General features: G+C 42.2%; 1 protein-coding gene across 1 annotated transcript; it reads right to left on the reverse strand.

Annotated features, from left to right (window-relative positions):
* Nucleotides 1-5371: 5371 nt before the first annotated feature.
* LOC111233646 lies at nucleotides 5372-12129 on the reverse strand. Its single transcript, XM_022761510.1, has 9 exons — nucleotides 11972-12129; nucleotides 9150-9411; nucleotides 8994-9058; nucleotides 8451-8589; nucleotides 7145-7263; nucleotides 6879-7059; nucleotides 6567-6650; nucleotides 6386-6481; nucleotides 5372-6294 (listed from the first exon to the last, which is right to left on the reverse strand). Exons 1-9 carry the CDS (start codon nucleotides 12112-12114, stop codon nucleotides 5977-5979), a joined length of 1407 nt encoding a protein of 468 aa, XP_022617231.1. The 5' UTR covers nucleotides 12115-12129; the 3' UTR covers nucleotides 5372-5976.
* Nucleotides 12130-13690: the final 1561 nt, after the last annotated feature.

A 13690-nucleotide genomic window follows, 5' to 3' on the forward strand; every position in this document is an offset into this window, starting at 1 on the left:
TGACAGAACAGTCAAACAAAGCATATGATTAACATTCACCTTTTTTAAATCACTAACAATTTAGAGAAACACCAAGTCAGTATATCCTGTGAATTATGGACTGCTTAAAACAAATAAGTGTTGAATGAGACGCGGGGCTTTCCATTGAGCTGTTAATGCCTCTGGAAAACACACTTCTCTCGCCAATCTGCTCTCACTATATCACACAAGGCTCATTGGCCCATGTGCCCCTTCAATGGGGCAAACAGGCACCCTCACCAGCCCCCGTCCCTCTCCCACACCCCCTTACTCTCACACACACGCCCCCTGTCATGTTCGCAGGACTGAGAAAGGAGTCCATTAACTCTGATTTAGTGGCAGTGTCATGCGGTCCCCTTTGTGAGGTGGTGACATTCAGTGAATAGGAATCAGAATTTGCTCCCCCTCCTCCTCCATCTTTCCTTCTCTTGGCTCCACGCTCAGGGTATGTGGAAGGGTTTGTGCGGCTCCGGTGGGAGTGTGAGAGTTTCAGAGTTGGGGTGGGGTGGGGTGGGGGGGGTTGCTGCCACATGTCTCTGAGTGGCGGACTCTTTGTGCCTTGGCCAGCCTGTTTGTTTAGCCTTTCCTCAGAGAGCTGCCTCACACATCGGTGCCTCATGCAGAGGACAGGAAAAGATGAGGAAAAGATGAGCTCAAGCTTTCGAGAGGTGAGGGGAGAGAATGACAAGAAGCGCCAAAACATTCTGGTTGAGGACCATGGATGTATCATAAATGATGTTTATTACAAATTGGCTAGTGTTCATAGTTTTGGCTAAAAAGAAAAAAAAAACATCCATCCCAGTTTACAGACTAATCTCCTGGTTCATACAGGACTTATTATAATTGCTCTAACTGTGCAAAGAGTGATTATCAATATCTGAGAGGCATTTACTTCCAATTAAAGTGGTTTAGATAATCTCACTAAAATGTTCGCTTTTTTACATTCATTCTAATCAGCTGACCACGTCTTTCTTGAGGGAAACTTTGTCGTAGTGATGATGCCACGTTTCCTCAGATCTCAGCAGTTGTAGTGTAGTATAATGTTAAGGTGTCAGCAAGAAACCCAGAGTTGAGAGCCACAGCATCTGGTCGCAGACGGCTCAGAACTATTTCTAAGGGAGGAATACTAAGAAATCAAACTGTCTGTCTCTTTGGCAACACAGATAAAATATACAAGAGAGATAAAAGAGGTGATGCAATGGATACTGAGATTTTAAGGGTATCATTCCAGAAAGCTAGGAAAAATAGTGGGCTGAAAGATTTATAATGTAATATTTCAAAGTGGTAGACAGCTACATCTGGAATTGTGAGATTTTATCACAAATAACTCATGGTGCATTCTATTCCCTCAAATGTTTTTCATATATATTCTGCATTTCTGCCTTATCAATCCATGGAATATAGAGATGTAACTTACAATTAAAATGAAAGAATGTAAAAGATATGTTTGTGTTTGCATGAAGTTAAAAACTCTACTATGCTGACTTTAAACTGGCCCCACATCTGTTACCCATTGATATCAATGACTGTTGCTCATGACCTCCGGAAAGTCCATCCATTCCAAACGAACTTCTCCCACCGGCCAGTGGTGGGGACGGGCAGGCTCCTGCCTCTGGTCAGCGGTGTCGACGCAGAAGGTGAGCCGCCTCCATGTGATAAGTAGGAAGCAGGAGGGCAGAGAGGTCAGGCTTGATTATTCTACCCCACTCTCTGGGAAAACAGAATAAGAAAATATTTACACAAACAGGAAGCTTAGCATTTCCTAATGAGTGGAAACGCGTTGAGCGTGGCGGTCACTCCCTCCCCCCGGCCTATTTGTACTGCTCTCTAAGTCAGCGCACACATACACACACATACACACACACATATACACACATATACACACACATGCACATTCACTGAATGGGATAATATTCAGTATCAGAAAGCTGATATGAAATGTTTAAGAAGGATATTAGGTGGAGCTCAGCCTTCACTGACATCAAATCCCAGATAGTGGAATGTTTCTGCCCAAACTAAAACCCCATTAATGTTGTTGAGTTTAGGCTTCCCTCCAGCCATGTTAGATCAACCATAATAAGTTGCGAGTTTATGGACCTTTGCTCCCTAAATGTCTACCATGTTGCTAATTGCGTACATCTGTGGCTGGTGTTTTGATGTTTTGTCTCAACGTGCAGCTGTCCATTCTGTTTCCAACAGCCTCTGGTTAAAAGTGGCATGGCCCTCCGTTATCTGTGTCCAGAGCCTTTAATAGCAGCCATGCATGTGGTTTGCGATTCACCAGGAGGGCTTTGCTTTTTTCCCTAAGTTCAACTTAGAGGCCAGCGCATGTACAAAAAAATACACATGGCCATCAATGAAACAAACGTGCATTTTATTCTCTAGCCCCACAGACCAACAAAATCAAAACATAACCAAATATATATTTACACACTCATTTTCTCTTATCATCTATTGTGATCATGTCGAACTGGAACCTACTACACTGAGCAAAACCTCTCATTGTTATCCATTGTTGAGTCCTAAAAACCCATAACTACCAATAAGGTGAGATTACAGTATTTCAACCCAGTTGCTAATACAAACCAATTTAAGTATAGTTACGAAAGTTAGTTAGACATTAGAGACTGTTTCATCACATTCTCAGATGCTTTTAAACTTGTTTGACAGAAATATGATTTTAAGGACTTTACAAACATTTTGTACCTTTGTCACACGCTTCAGATCTCTGGATGAAGACACAGTCTTTCTAATGGTGCTGCTGCCATTTATTAACATGCGAAATGTCACTGCTATTAAGTTAAAAGGTTAACAGGACTCCCACCAACCACACACACACACACACACACACTCACACACCACTGTGTAAACCATCAATTATCATTCCTCTCAGCTAAACCCTGCTAAGTTGTTCTTACTTTGATTCGGTGGCACTGTGTATGCTTCTTCTGTTTGGTGCTTATTTGTCCACATATTAACTTCCTGTGCACCATTCCATCTTGTTGTTGTATGTTTTGTTATACACCATTTTGATTATGATTTGGCACATTGACACTGTGTGTGTGGAAAACAGATTTTAAGTCTTAAAGGAAATGGATTTAAACAGTTTATTTAACTGTGCTCTCATGAAAGTTTTGTGACAAGGTCTTGACTTTGCTTCCATCAGATAGCAGCTGTCCATACTACTGTATGGTGTCTCTCAGTGCCATCAGAGGAGGGATCAGCACAAATGTGTGCTATGTGTACGCCAGTGAAACCCGATCTTGAGTAATTGTCAGGATAAGGCAAGGGATTGACCTCTGCCATGAACCATATTTTCTGAAACAACACACACTTGAGCTAGCTTTGAAACAGCCTCTGCTCCAGGACTGGAATGGACCGTGAGGAAGCTAGTCATCAACTTTTTAGTGTAACTAAACAAAGCCTGTGGTAATTTCATTCGCTCACTCTTACATTCTTAGTGAGCAGATAACTGGTGCCCTCTGCTCTGCCAGACACCGTCCCTCTGCTGGCCATGACATCACATGCCAACAATGTGAGACATGAGTTCATCTGGACGGGACCGGGATGTTCCCCACTCGCTCATAAAGCAGGGCTTGTTTCGTATTTTAAGCTCTGTTTTTCATTCACCTCTAATAGAATCAACTCTCCCCTTTCTATTCATTTATTAAAGTGCTTCACATATCAACTCAAAGTGTTGTGCTGTCTTTAGACTGCTGGACCTCAAAGCCAGTGTGGTCATTGTTATTGTAAGCAAGCGTCCAAGACCATTATGTGTATTCATGACTGATTTGTGGAAAATGTTACATATTCATGTGGTATGTCATAACTGATTTTTTTTTTTTTTTATTATTCACAACTCTTGTCGCTCAGTTCAAATAACCCAACACACAACATCTCTCCTCCCAATGTCTTTACATCCCCCTATCCATCTAGACATGGTGTGTTTGTGTCTTTGGTGTTGTGACAGCTCGGATCCTGCAGCATTCAGCTCACATTCCTCTCATCCCTGATCCCCCAGTGGTCGACCCCACCTCTCCCAATCACTGCCCCAGTGTGAGGGAATCAGACAGATGCAGGATCTGGCAGATGGTAGGCAAGTCCGTGGTCAAATGACATCCACGTCATGCATACTGTACAGACTCCCAACAATTAGCACTTAACGGCAGCCATGAATGAATTGATTCTCATCAGGAATTCTGTCTGCTCGGGCCAGAGAAGTCAGGAATCTGGTTCAGAAAACTGTTGCCTTCAGTGTGGAGCTGCAGGGTAATTGAATTTTGGATCAAAGACATTCATGTCTTTCAAAAAGGTCTAGAGGGCTGCTCAGTTTTTAGTAATAACAGAAACGCTTCCGGCTTTGACCTCCTTTGCCCCCTTCCAACTCAACCCCCTACCCCCCTCCTTCTGCCCTCAACCTGAAATCCCTGCTCAAGTCGTCGCGGCTGCTTGGTCTGATGGCGAGCAACGGAATGAAAAATTGTTGTGGGAAAAGAAAAAAATCTGGGACTTCTTAACATGTAACTTCATTCCCCTTGCACATTAGAAGAGCACACTTCTTACAATGATAGATTAATGGGGAAAAAAGCATTTTATTTTTACAACATTGGTTAAAAGGGCTGTAACAGACAACACAAGGCTTCGAAACAAGCTGAATAATGAAAAAATGTCTCATCAGATATCCCATATTAGGCTACATTGTTAAGTACAGATTAGATGGTTGATGAAATTAATCAGTAACTAAATTTAAGTTACTCTAAAAACACAAAACCTTTGCTATATATACCTGGATCTCATTCATAAGACACAATCATGAGATTCTTCAGACAAGTTGTGGCTATTGAGAATCAGTTTGAGGAGCCTCTCCTCTTATGAAGCTGATTGAAGATGAAAAGGTCTGGGTTCACTGCACAGAATTCAGCTGAATATATATTTATGGTGTGATTGTATAATATGTTGGATGGATGCTGTGAGACGCTCATGTTAATGCCTGTAATAACTGGTAAAAGTGTGCCCCCTTGTGTTTCAAATATTCTTAAAATTTAAAAGGAAATTGTACTAGGTTGTATATGAAATGAAAAATTCAAATAAAATGAAGATTTTGAGTTGAGTTGTGATACATAAAGAAAATGCTGCTACTTTTGTCAATAAAGAATACTTTATTTTTACAGTTACATAAACATATTTAATGTATTCCATTTGTTCAGAATTTTCTTTTGTTAAATCACATGAAAAATTTAAATAAACCGTTTATTCGTGTAATTTTAATACCATTTGCCAGTCATTTTGAAAGGGAAAAATTTTAAATTTATTGGGGAAAAACTCAAAGAAAGCAAAAAAAACAAACATATTTTACAGTGTGTTTAAATCGGCCAATTGTTTGCAGTATTTACTTTTTTTTCTAATAAATTCTTATGCAGCATTTCATTCTTGACTCTAAAATATAAAATATCGCTGACTATAGTGCATCAACAGTCAATTGTTTCTTCTAATAGCCTGCTGTCCATAAATTACAAAATGATACTAATAAAAAGAATAAAAGAACTTCAAACTTATTTAAAGCCTTTTCATTGCTATTAACACTAGAGTCTATCAGTGTTGGGGTGTAACAAAGCTGCATGGCAACTAAATTATTTACAAAATTGGCTTGATTATTAGCTCCAGTCTGTCATAAAATAGTCTTTTGACCAATAAGATATTGAAAAAACATGGACATAATCCCCCGTGGCCGTATTACTGTAACATGTTCTTTATGTAAATAAATGAGTTGACTTTATGAACTATTCATAAAGTCAGTCTAACATTTGATCGTGTGGTCAGTTATAGTTGATGAATGTATGTAAACATAGAACAGTGGTTACATAACCTTAGAAAATTTGAAATTTACATGTCATAGGTGCAACTCCTGTACTTCAACACTACACCCCTGTGCATATGCCGAGTACATTTTGATAAAAATCACTTCCTCCTTCCAGATTTACTTAAGCGTCCAATAGTGGAGGAGAACTGTAAGGCCGACCTCTCACACAGTGAGAGAGGAGTGTCTGTTTCTGTGTCTTCTTCCACTGACGAAGCAGAGGTTGAGTTACAATGTTCAAGTGATATATCACTTGTGCGTCTATTACGGAGATGCGGGGAAGTCTGTGGAGAGGCTGAGCATGAATTAGACCCATTAGCATGTCCTTCCTTATTCTGCTTTCTAAGTCCCTCCAGGTGGGCCTGGAACGTAGAGGTCTGTTGTTCCAGGGAGAGGAAACCCTCCTGCACCTTGTCAAACTGCGAGGAGAGACAAGTCTTTAGTCCTGCTGTGTTTCTAAACCTATGAACAACATTCGACTGTTTGTCTAAGGGGCAGAATTCAGTGTACCTGCTCAATGTTGGACTGAAGCAACAGCTCTGGCCAGACTGACTCAATGCTGCTGCTCACACTGTTGCTTATGTGAGTGTGACTCCAGGTTAACTCCTGTGAAACAAGGCAAAGGAGATTCCTGAGTGAAGACAGCGGGGAATATCAGAGGTGGATTTTTATTACATGAGGAAAACTTTACCTGGAGTAGTTGTGTGCTGTTCTTCAGATAAGTCTGGCAGCACTGAAGTCTGTTCCTATAGTGACCCAGGACTGCAAACAAGTTCTTTGCCAAACACATGAGAGTGTTACAATTAACACCCAATGGCAGTGACAAGGCAAATGTTAATGTAAATCACCGAGATTGATGGTTGTTAAAAGAAACAAACTCAGGAGAAAACTACAAAACTTAACTTCGGAAAACAAGTATAGAATATAAATGTAATATAAAAACAAAACCAACATTATAATACCGTTGCCCGAGAAATGCTGACAGACCTTCACACCTGCTTACCTCTGCGTCTGTGCAGGCTGCAGCCAGGTCTCCGTGGCCTTGACTCCCCTCTTTGGTTAGCGTGACCCCGGTGTGGAGCTCCTCCAGCTGAGCCCAGAGGCCATCTAGGCCCTCCAGCATGTCCTTCACACTGGCCTCGAAATCCCCCTGCACCTGGACAAGAGCACGCAGCGACCTCATCCTATCAGAGGAGTGTATGATGTTAATCCAACAGAACTAAACAAAAAAAAAAGCAGATGGCATGTACACTAGATAATGAACCTCACCTCTGCTGTAGGAATGTGCAGATGAGCTTCACTTTCTCTATCAGTGTGGAGTCTTGGTCCACCTCCTCCAGAGTCACCTCTGATCCAGTATCAGCCTCCTCAAGTGTGAGAGACACTGACTACAATTAAAAAAAAAAAAAAGAAGAAAGAAATGACTGGGGGCTGGGTTTAGTGTTGTGGGTTTGTTTGGTTTAGCAAAGTCCTTTAAACTATTTCTGCAAAATGTATGCATCAAAATTAAGACAGTGCCGGAATCTACTTGTTGCATTTTATATCCATTCTACACTGACACAACTAAAAGACATATTTTCATACAGATTAAAATGTCAAAACACAAAAACAATATTGATTCTGCAGATGACATTTAAAAATCCATTAAAATAAATATTTTTGGAACAAAAAAAAAGGAAACCAAAACATGAAATAATAAACCCCGAGACAGGAGAGTTATAACAACACCAGGATTAGGAGGAGGAATATGATTTAAACCAGACAAAAGGTCTGTAGCTAGTGGCATTTTGGGGCTGTAACCGTCATACCCACTTGCCACTTTTTTTTCCTCTTTTCTCCCTCTATTTCCCTCTCATTAAGTCAAAACAATAAGTCAAAATATGAATCTTTAACAAAAGGCTGTCAGATGTCATGTTATGTAGTGTTATTTTTTGTGTCTTTGACTTGCTTCACCAAATTAATTTATTTTTAAAAATCTTTGCAAATCAGTGTCAAAGTTAAAGTTTGGCCTGAGGCTGACACCAGGAGATGGTGCCGTATGCTCAGTTCAGCATGTCAGCACATTTGTAAGCATTAAGTCACACCTAATTATTATCATTTGTCATTATTATTGAGATATAGTGTCATGAAATACAGTGTTGTACAACTGGTGGTGCTAGAATTAAGTCAAAAAAGAAAGAGGATTCATCCTCAGGGCATGTCAAGGCAAAATATTTCACTATGGAACAAAGTTTTGGACAGACCGACTGACATTGAAATCACAGAGCCTCTTTGCTAGTGTGGCTCACAGGAAAGTCAGAGGAAGACAAAACATTAAAAACTGCTCTCCTCTGGCAGTCTGGTTAATTCAGAGCGCAGATAACAGCAGCTCAGTGATGGAGTGTATTGCCCAGGGCTAGAATATCTGTGTATTCCTCAGTGCCATGTCTGATCTCTGTAATATTACCAACAGACTTCACACTGATCTACATGCAAAGAGCAACTGATAACACAGGAGATGACAAGGATTGCTGGAGGCTGCTGTGCGTAAGAAAGAAAGCATTTTGTTCTCCTGAGGTGGTTTCTTCCCCCTTACCTCCAGCCTGGAGAGGAGAGCCTGAATGTGGGGCACACTGGGGTCTGGAAGGGGCTCCTGGAGCACACACAGCAGCAGGCTGTTGGCCAGGGCAAGGGCCAGAGGAAGCTGGAGGGTCAGGCTCCTCGACTGGGACACCCTGGAGAATTAAGGAGATCACAGTGACCATGTGAGGTTTTTTGATTTGTCACCTTTTTTGTATGACCATATTTCTGTCATCTTCAAAAGTCTATAAATATACTTTTGGGCCAATAAATGGTCAAATAAAGAATCTAACACACCCCTCACAACTAAAGATATACTGGTATTTTAAAATAAAAACATTTGAGAAAACAGGTGTAATGATTGAGACACTTGTGGTTCCTTTGGGGGCATCTTTTTCCTCAAAATAGGGATGTTGCAGATTTCAAAATGCTCATCTGTAGAAGCTGTTTAATCCTATGAAATTTGGGGCAAATTGTGACTTTTTTGACTCCAGTCAGAAAAAAAAGCCACATTTTTAAATCTAATAAAGGTGTAACTATGAAAATAATGATGTCTCACCATGATACCTGGCTATTCCTGTTCTCAGTCACAACCTCCTTCTGTATCGTCTGTGGAGGCTCCACCTTGAATTGAAGCAAAGCCAGTGAATAAACACAATACGATCAAATGCACCAACAAGGTCAAGTGAGATCTGGTTCATGCTGCTGCACTCACCTGTTTCTGTCCTGGCCGCAGGCAGTACTTCAGGGCATAAACACAGACTCCCAGAACCATCCACAGTGAACACACCAACAGGAGCCTCCAGCACACATCTATCAGTAACACAGAGGGGCGCAGCGGCGCCTCCACCTGGTGGAGTAACCACACTACACCTACTGGAGCAAAACTGCACCAACCTTTCCAGGGTCGCAGTGTCCGCAGGGCCTGGGACCAAAATGTGAGATGTGGCTGACCATCAGCTGGCATTTGATTTGAACTGCAAGAGTAATGAGGAAGAGATAGAGACAGCCAACTGTTAAAAAGCAACAGAGAGCGCGAGGACAGGTTGATTGAAAATGAAACACAACATTAGTCGTCAAAGAAAAGGAGAGGAATTCTGCAAATATAAATTCCCAACGGACACTTTGCTAAATCTAGATCAAGGTTGATTAATTTACCTGTATCATTATTTAACATTCAGATTGGCCTTGTTTTGAAAAATTATTGAAGAATCCTGATTATCATTAAAGTTACATTTAAATGACATTTACATGATTATCACGGTGAATGAAATTGAAGGTATGTTTTCATATCAACATACAATATGAGATGGAAAGTTAGAGAACCTGTGCTTCACCTTTCATACAATTTGTTATCTTTGGAAATCTTGCGATCGTGATGAATTTAAAATAAAGTTTGAAGTTTTAAACAATGCTTTGTGACACAACATGCATTTAGTCACATTTCACTGATTTCTGGACCCAAACGTAGGTAGGTGCAGTGATGGTATACTTTAATATCAACAGAATGCCTTACTTGTAAACTTACTGGCCGACTGAAACACACACACACACACACACACACACACACACACACACAAGAACGTGAACAGGAACAAAGCAGCAACATAAACAGTAACTCCAAGCAGCAAAGCAAAACTCTGGGGAACAAATGCAAGAACAAAACAAACAAAGAACAGACAAACTGACAGGAAGTCAGGAATGGGTCTGGGTATCTGAGGGGAAAAGCAGGAGGACTGGGCAGACAGCTTGGTGACCTGGCAGACAGGCAGGGCACTCAGGATCCCTCTGGAAGCAGAGCAGAAGGCCGGCGGTGAAGGTGGTTCCCATCAAGAGGCAGAGTAAAAGGGCAACGGTGAAGACAGGTCCCCTCAAGAGGCAGAGCAGAGCAGAAGGGCATCAGAGGAGGTGCTTTCATGAAGAAGACGACAACTGGACAGGCGGAGCCTCTAAGGAGAATGATCGTAGGCCAGAAATGTATGTGAGATCGCCCAAGGCAAGACCGCTCTGGAGGCCGGCAAAAAGGCTGAAGGTCTGAAGAGACAGCCAGCACCAGAAGATTCAACTGCTGGTAAAGAGCAGGGCAGGAAGTGGGCAGCTGGAAAAGACAGCTCGGGGTCACTTGGCAGCTGAGGCTCAGGCTTCAGTCAAGGTTCTGCAGTGCTAGGCAGCCAAATGCCTCCGATACCCACGCTTCCTTCTATGGGGTCCAGCCCCAAGATATCTCAGGGAGATAGCCAGATGAGTCCCCAGGAAAGGGGTCTGCTCAGGGTTCAGCTTCAGCTTGGGAGCAGAAACATGGAGGTGGCTAATTGGCTGAGGAGCAGAACCAGGAAGGAAGCTAGCCAACCTGGGTACAGACTGGAGACTTGTTGGAAGCTGGAAGCTCACAGCCCAGGGTGCAGGCTGAAGATCAACATGTTGGTGGTTAGCATGCTAGAGGCTCGCTGACTGGAGACCAACAGAGCCTGTAGCTGATGGAGTTGGCTGCAGGTGGATGATCCCCAGACTCACCATCTCTGCTGCACGCTATCAGGCTGTGAGCTAAGTGACTTGGATGCAGACTGTAAGCTATAAGGCTGAGAGCTAGCCAACTTGGAGGCAGACTTGGAAGCAGGGTGGAGGCTTGTAAACCTGGGGCTTGCCAGTACTGGCTGGAGGTTAGCTGACTCAGGAGCAGGGTGGTGGCCAGCTGACTGGAGGCTAGCATGCTGAAGGCCAGCTGGCTGGGAGGCTGTTTAGAAATCAGGTGTTAATAGTCCTTAATCCACTCAGGAAATGAACACTACACCAAAAAGCCGTAGCTTTTTGGAGACTTCCTTGTGCGCCATCCTCAGAGACGCCTTTTTGTGTTCTCTAGTCTCCCTTTTCCAAACCCCACAGAGCCACATGAGGGATCCCAACAAATGATGAAACTCATCCACAGAGGGGATGTCTGCTGGGTCCGTGTTTATGTCAGATCATACTGTCACAAGTCGATGATTTCTGGACCCAAATGCATAGACACACGAAACAGATGAACTGACAACGGGAATACAGAGACTTAAATATTCTAGTGAGGGTAACGTCAGGGCAGTGCAGATAATCACATGGGCAGGCAAAAACAAAGACAGGAAGAACTACAACTGATGCAAAAGGAAAGTCATTTCAAACTAAAACAGGAAATAACACAGTCCAGGCATGAAGTCACTCAAAGGGCAGACTGTGACACATTTATTATGAGGGACCAGCTGTCCGGTCCAGCGGAGTAATACCCAAACAGGCACTGTACTGTATAATTGACAGTCACCTCAGGTCTGCCAGCTCATGTGTAATGGTGAGCAGTTAGATGTGCCTGTCAGCCATCACAAATGTTGACAGATATCTTGCCTAATGAAACAGAAAAACATTTGCTTTCAACAGTCTGAGCAGAGAGATGTACTTAGACCATCATTTCACACAGACCTTTCCCTGTGGCAGCAGGTAATAAGAGACCTGCCACTCAAACGCTGATTCAAATGAAAGGCCAGTTGTTGAATGACACGCAGGTCTACCTACCTCAGCAGTTTTCGGCTCCGCTCGGCAGGTTCTCCCTCTCCATCCTCTTTTACTTCCTCCATCCATTTACAGTCCCAGTCCTCTCCCCCTCCCTGTCCCGTACCCCCCTGACCTTTCGTGTGGATGACTGTCAGCCGAGGCATGGGAGCAACTCAGACACAGACATGCTGGTTGAAACTGCAGCAGAGCAATTAGATGAACAACATGCACTCGCTCAATATGATTTCTTCTGTAACAGGACCAGCTTGTTAAACTGGTTCTACTGGAAGATTTGTTTTATGTAGGTAGAAGTTTTTTTCCTTTTCCCACATTCCATCTTTGCAGGAATGTGTTAAACATACTGACCACAATTGTTTGGAGGACAAGCCCTGCTCCACCCAGGTACACAGGAGGCAACTACACCACCTCCAACACTGACTTCTATCCCTCTGCCATCACTGTCAGACACAGACCCTGAGCTATTATTAACTCACAGCACGTGAACAACCTGCTGGCATCTGAACAGTGAATTAATTCATACGGAGGGAGATGTTTACAAATGGAAGTAAGCCCATGTTATGTATTAATATTCAAACACAATAAAGGCAAACACTGTCTCTGGTAGAATCTTAAACTATCACAATTTTGATGTTGAAGAACTCGTTGGTTTTCTGAGGCAATGCCGCCATCTAGCAGTGAGAACAAGAATAACACTCTGACAAATAAACACCCATTAAACCACAGGCCCAACATTAACTTGGACACCATGAAATTATTTGGACGCCATTTGCTCCAGAGTTCACCACATTCATAATAAAGTGAACAGAAAAACAACATGTGCAGATATAATAGACACACATGGACAAAATACTAATTCAAATAATAATGTGAATTGTTGCACATGATCTCATAATATTCCTTCCATATCTTACATTGTGAAGTCTATTTTCTTAGACTAGTTTAGATCATTTTCAATGGCCTGGTGGTGTAATTACAATAGCCTTATTTTAGTTTATTAAACTGTGTATTAAACTGGAACTTACTGTACAATTGCATCTAAAACATTTCTACTTTGAACAAGTACCTTAACACAGAATTTCCTTGCTCATGAACACATAATTAAGACAGGTGATTGCTCTCACAAGGTTTGAACTCCTCCTACTGAACTACATTTTCCTTTCTTACTTACCTGCAATGAGACGCTCGGTGGCACTGTCACTTGCTGGTGTTCAACTTAAAATCCTGTGCTGCCATTTTAGTAGCAACCACAAGTTAAGCATTTGCACTTAATAGATTGATAAAATAAAATAATCCCATGTCACCCTTTAACACTGTGTCATGTTGAGCTGTTCAGTTGCAAACCTCTGTGATGCTGTCTGTAAATATTTCACTGATATCACTTGAGGGACTAAAGAAGTATTATGAACATTCAAGTCAGTTGTCTTTAAAAGTGTACGTCACTGAGGAAAGTACGTTTTGTATTTTGCACCAGGCTTCTAAAAAAAACTACATGTTAGCTTTCTGCACAGGCACCAAGCGAAGACCATGGGATTGCTGGTTGGGTTAGGGTTTTTTTCAAACCTCCAACTTCTCACCTTGCTGCAGTGATGTGCATGTGTTTTGTACATGTGGACTCTGTGTCATCGCTGTTGGGTGTGGTTACAGGTGTAACAGAGCACATATCTAACCACACCTAGCAGCAGAGGGTTTTCAGCCTGATGCTGTTACTCCTCAAGCACA

Source organism: Seriola dumerili, unplaced genomic scaffold, assembly GCF_002260705.1.
Source record: "Seriola dumerili isolate Sdu_G_001 unplaced genomic scaffold, Sdu_1.0 BDQW01000413.1, whole genome shotgun sequence".
NCBI lineage: Eukaryota > Metazoa > Chordata > Actinopteri > Carangiformes > Carangidae > Seriola > Seriola dumerili.

Coding starts and splice junctions, on each gene's coding strand:
- LOC111233646 (XM_022761510.1), bottom strand. CDS start 12,114: ATGCCTCGGCTGACAGTCATCCACACGAAAGGTCAGGGGGGTACGGGA. Junction 9,412..11,971: donor CGGAGCCGAAAACTGCTGAG/GTAGGTAGACCT, acceptor TTACTCTTGCAG/TTCAAATCAAATGCCAGCTG. Junction 8,590..8,993: donor AGGAATAGCCAGGTATCATG/GTGAGACATCAT, acceptor TTAATTCTCCAG/GGTGTCCCAGTCGAGGAGCC.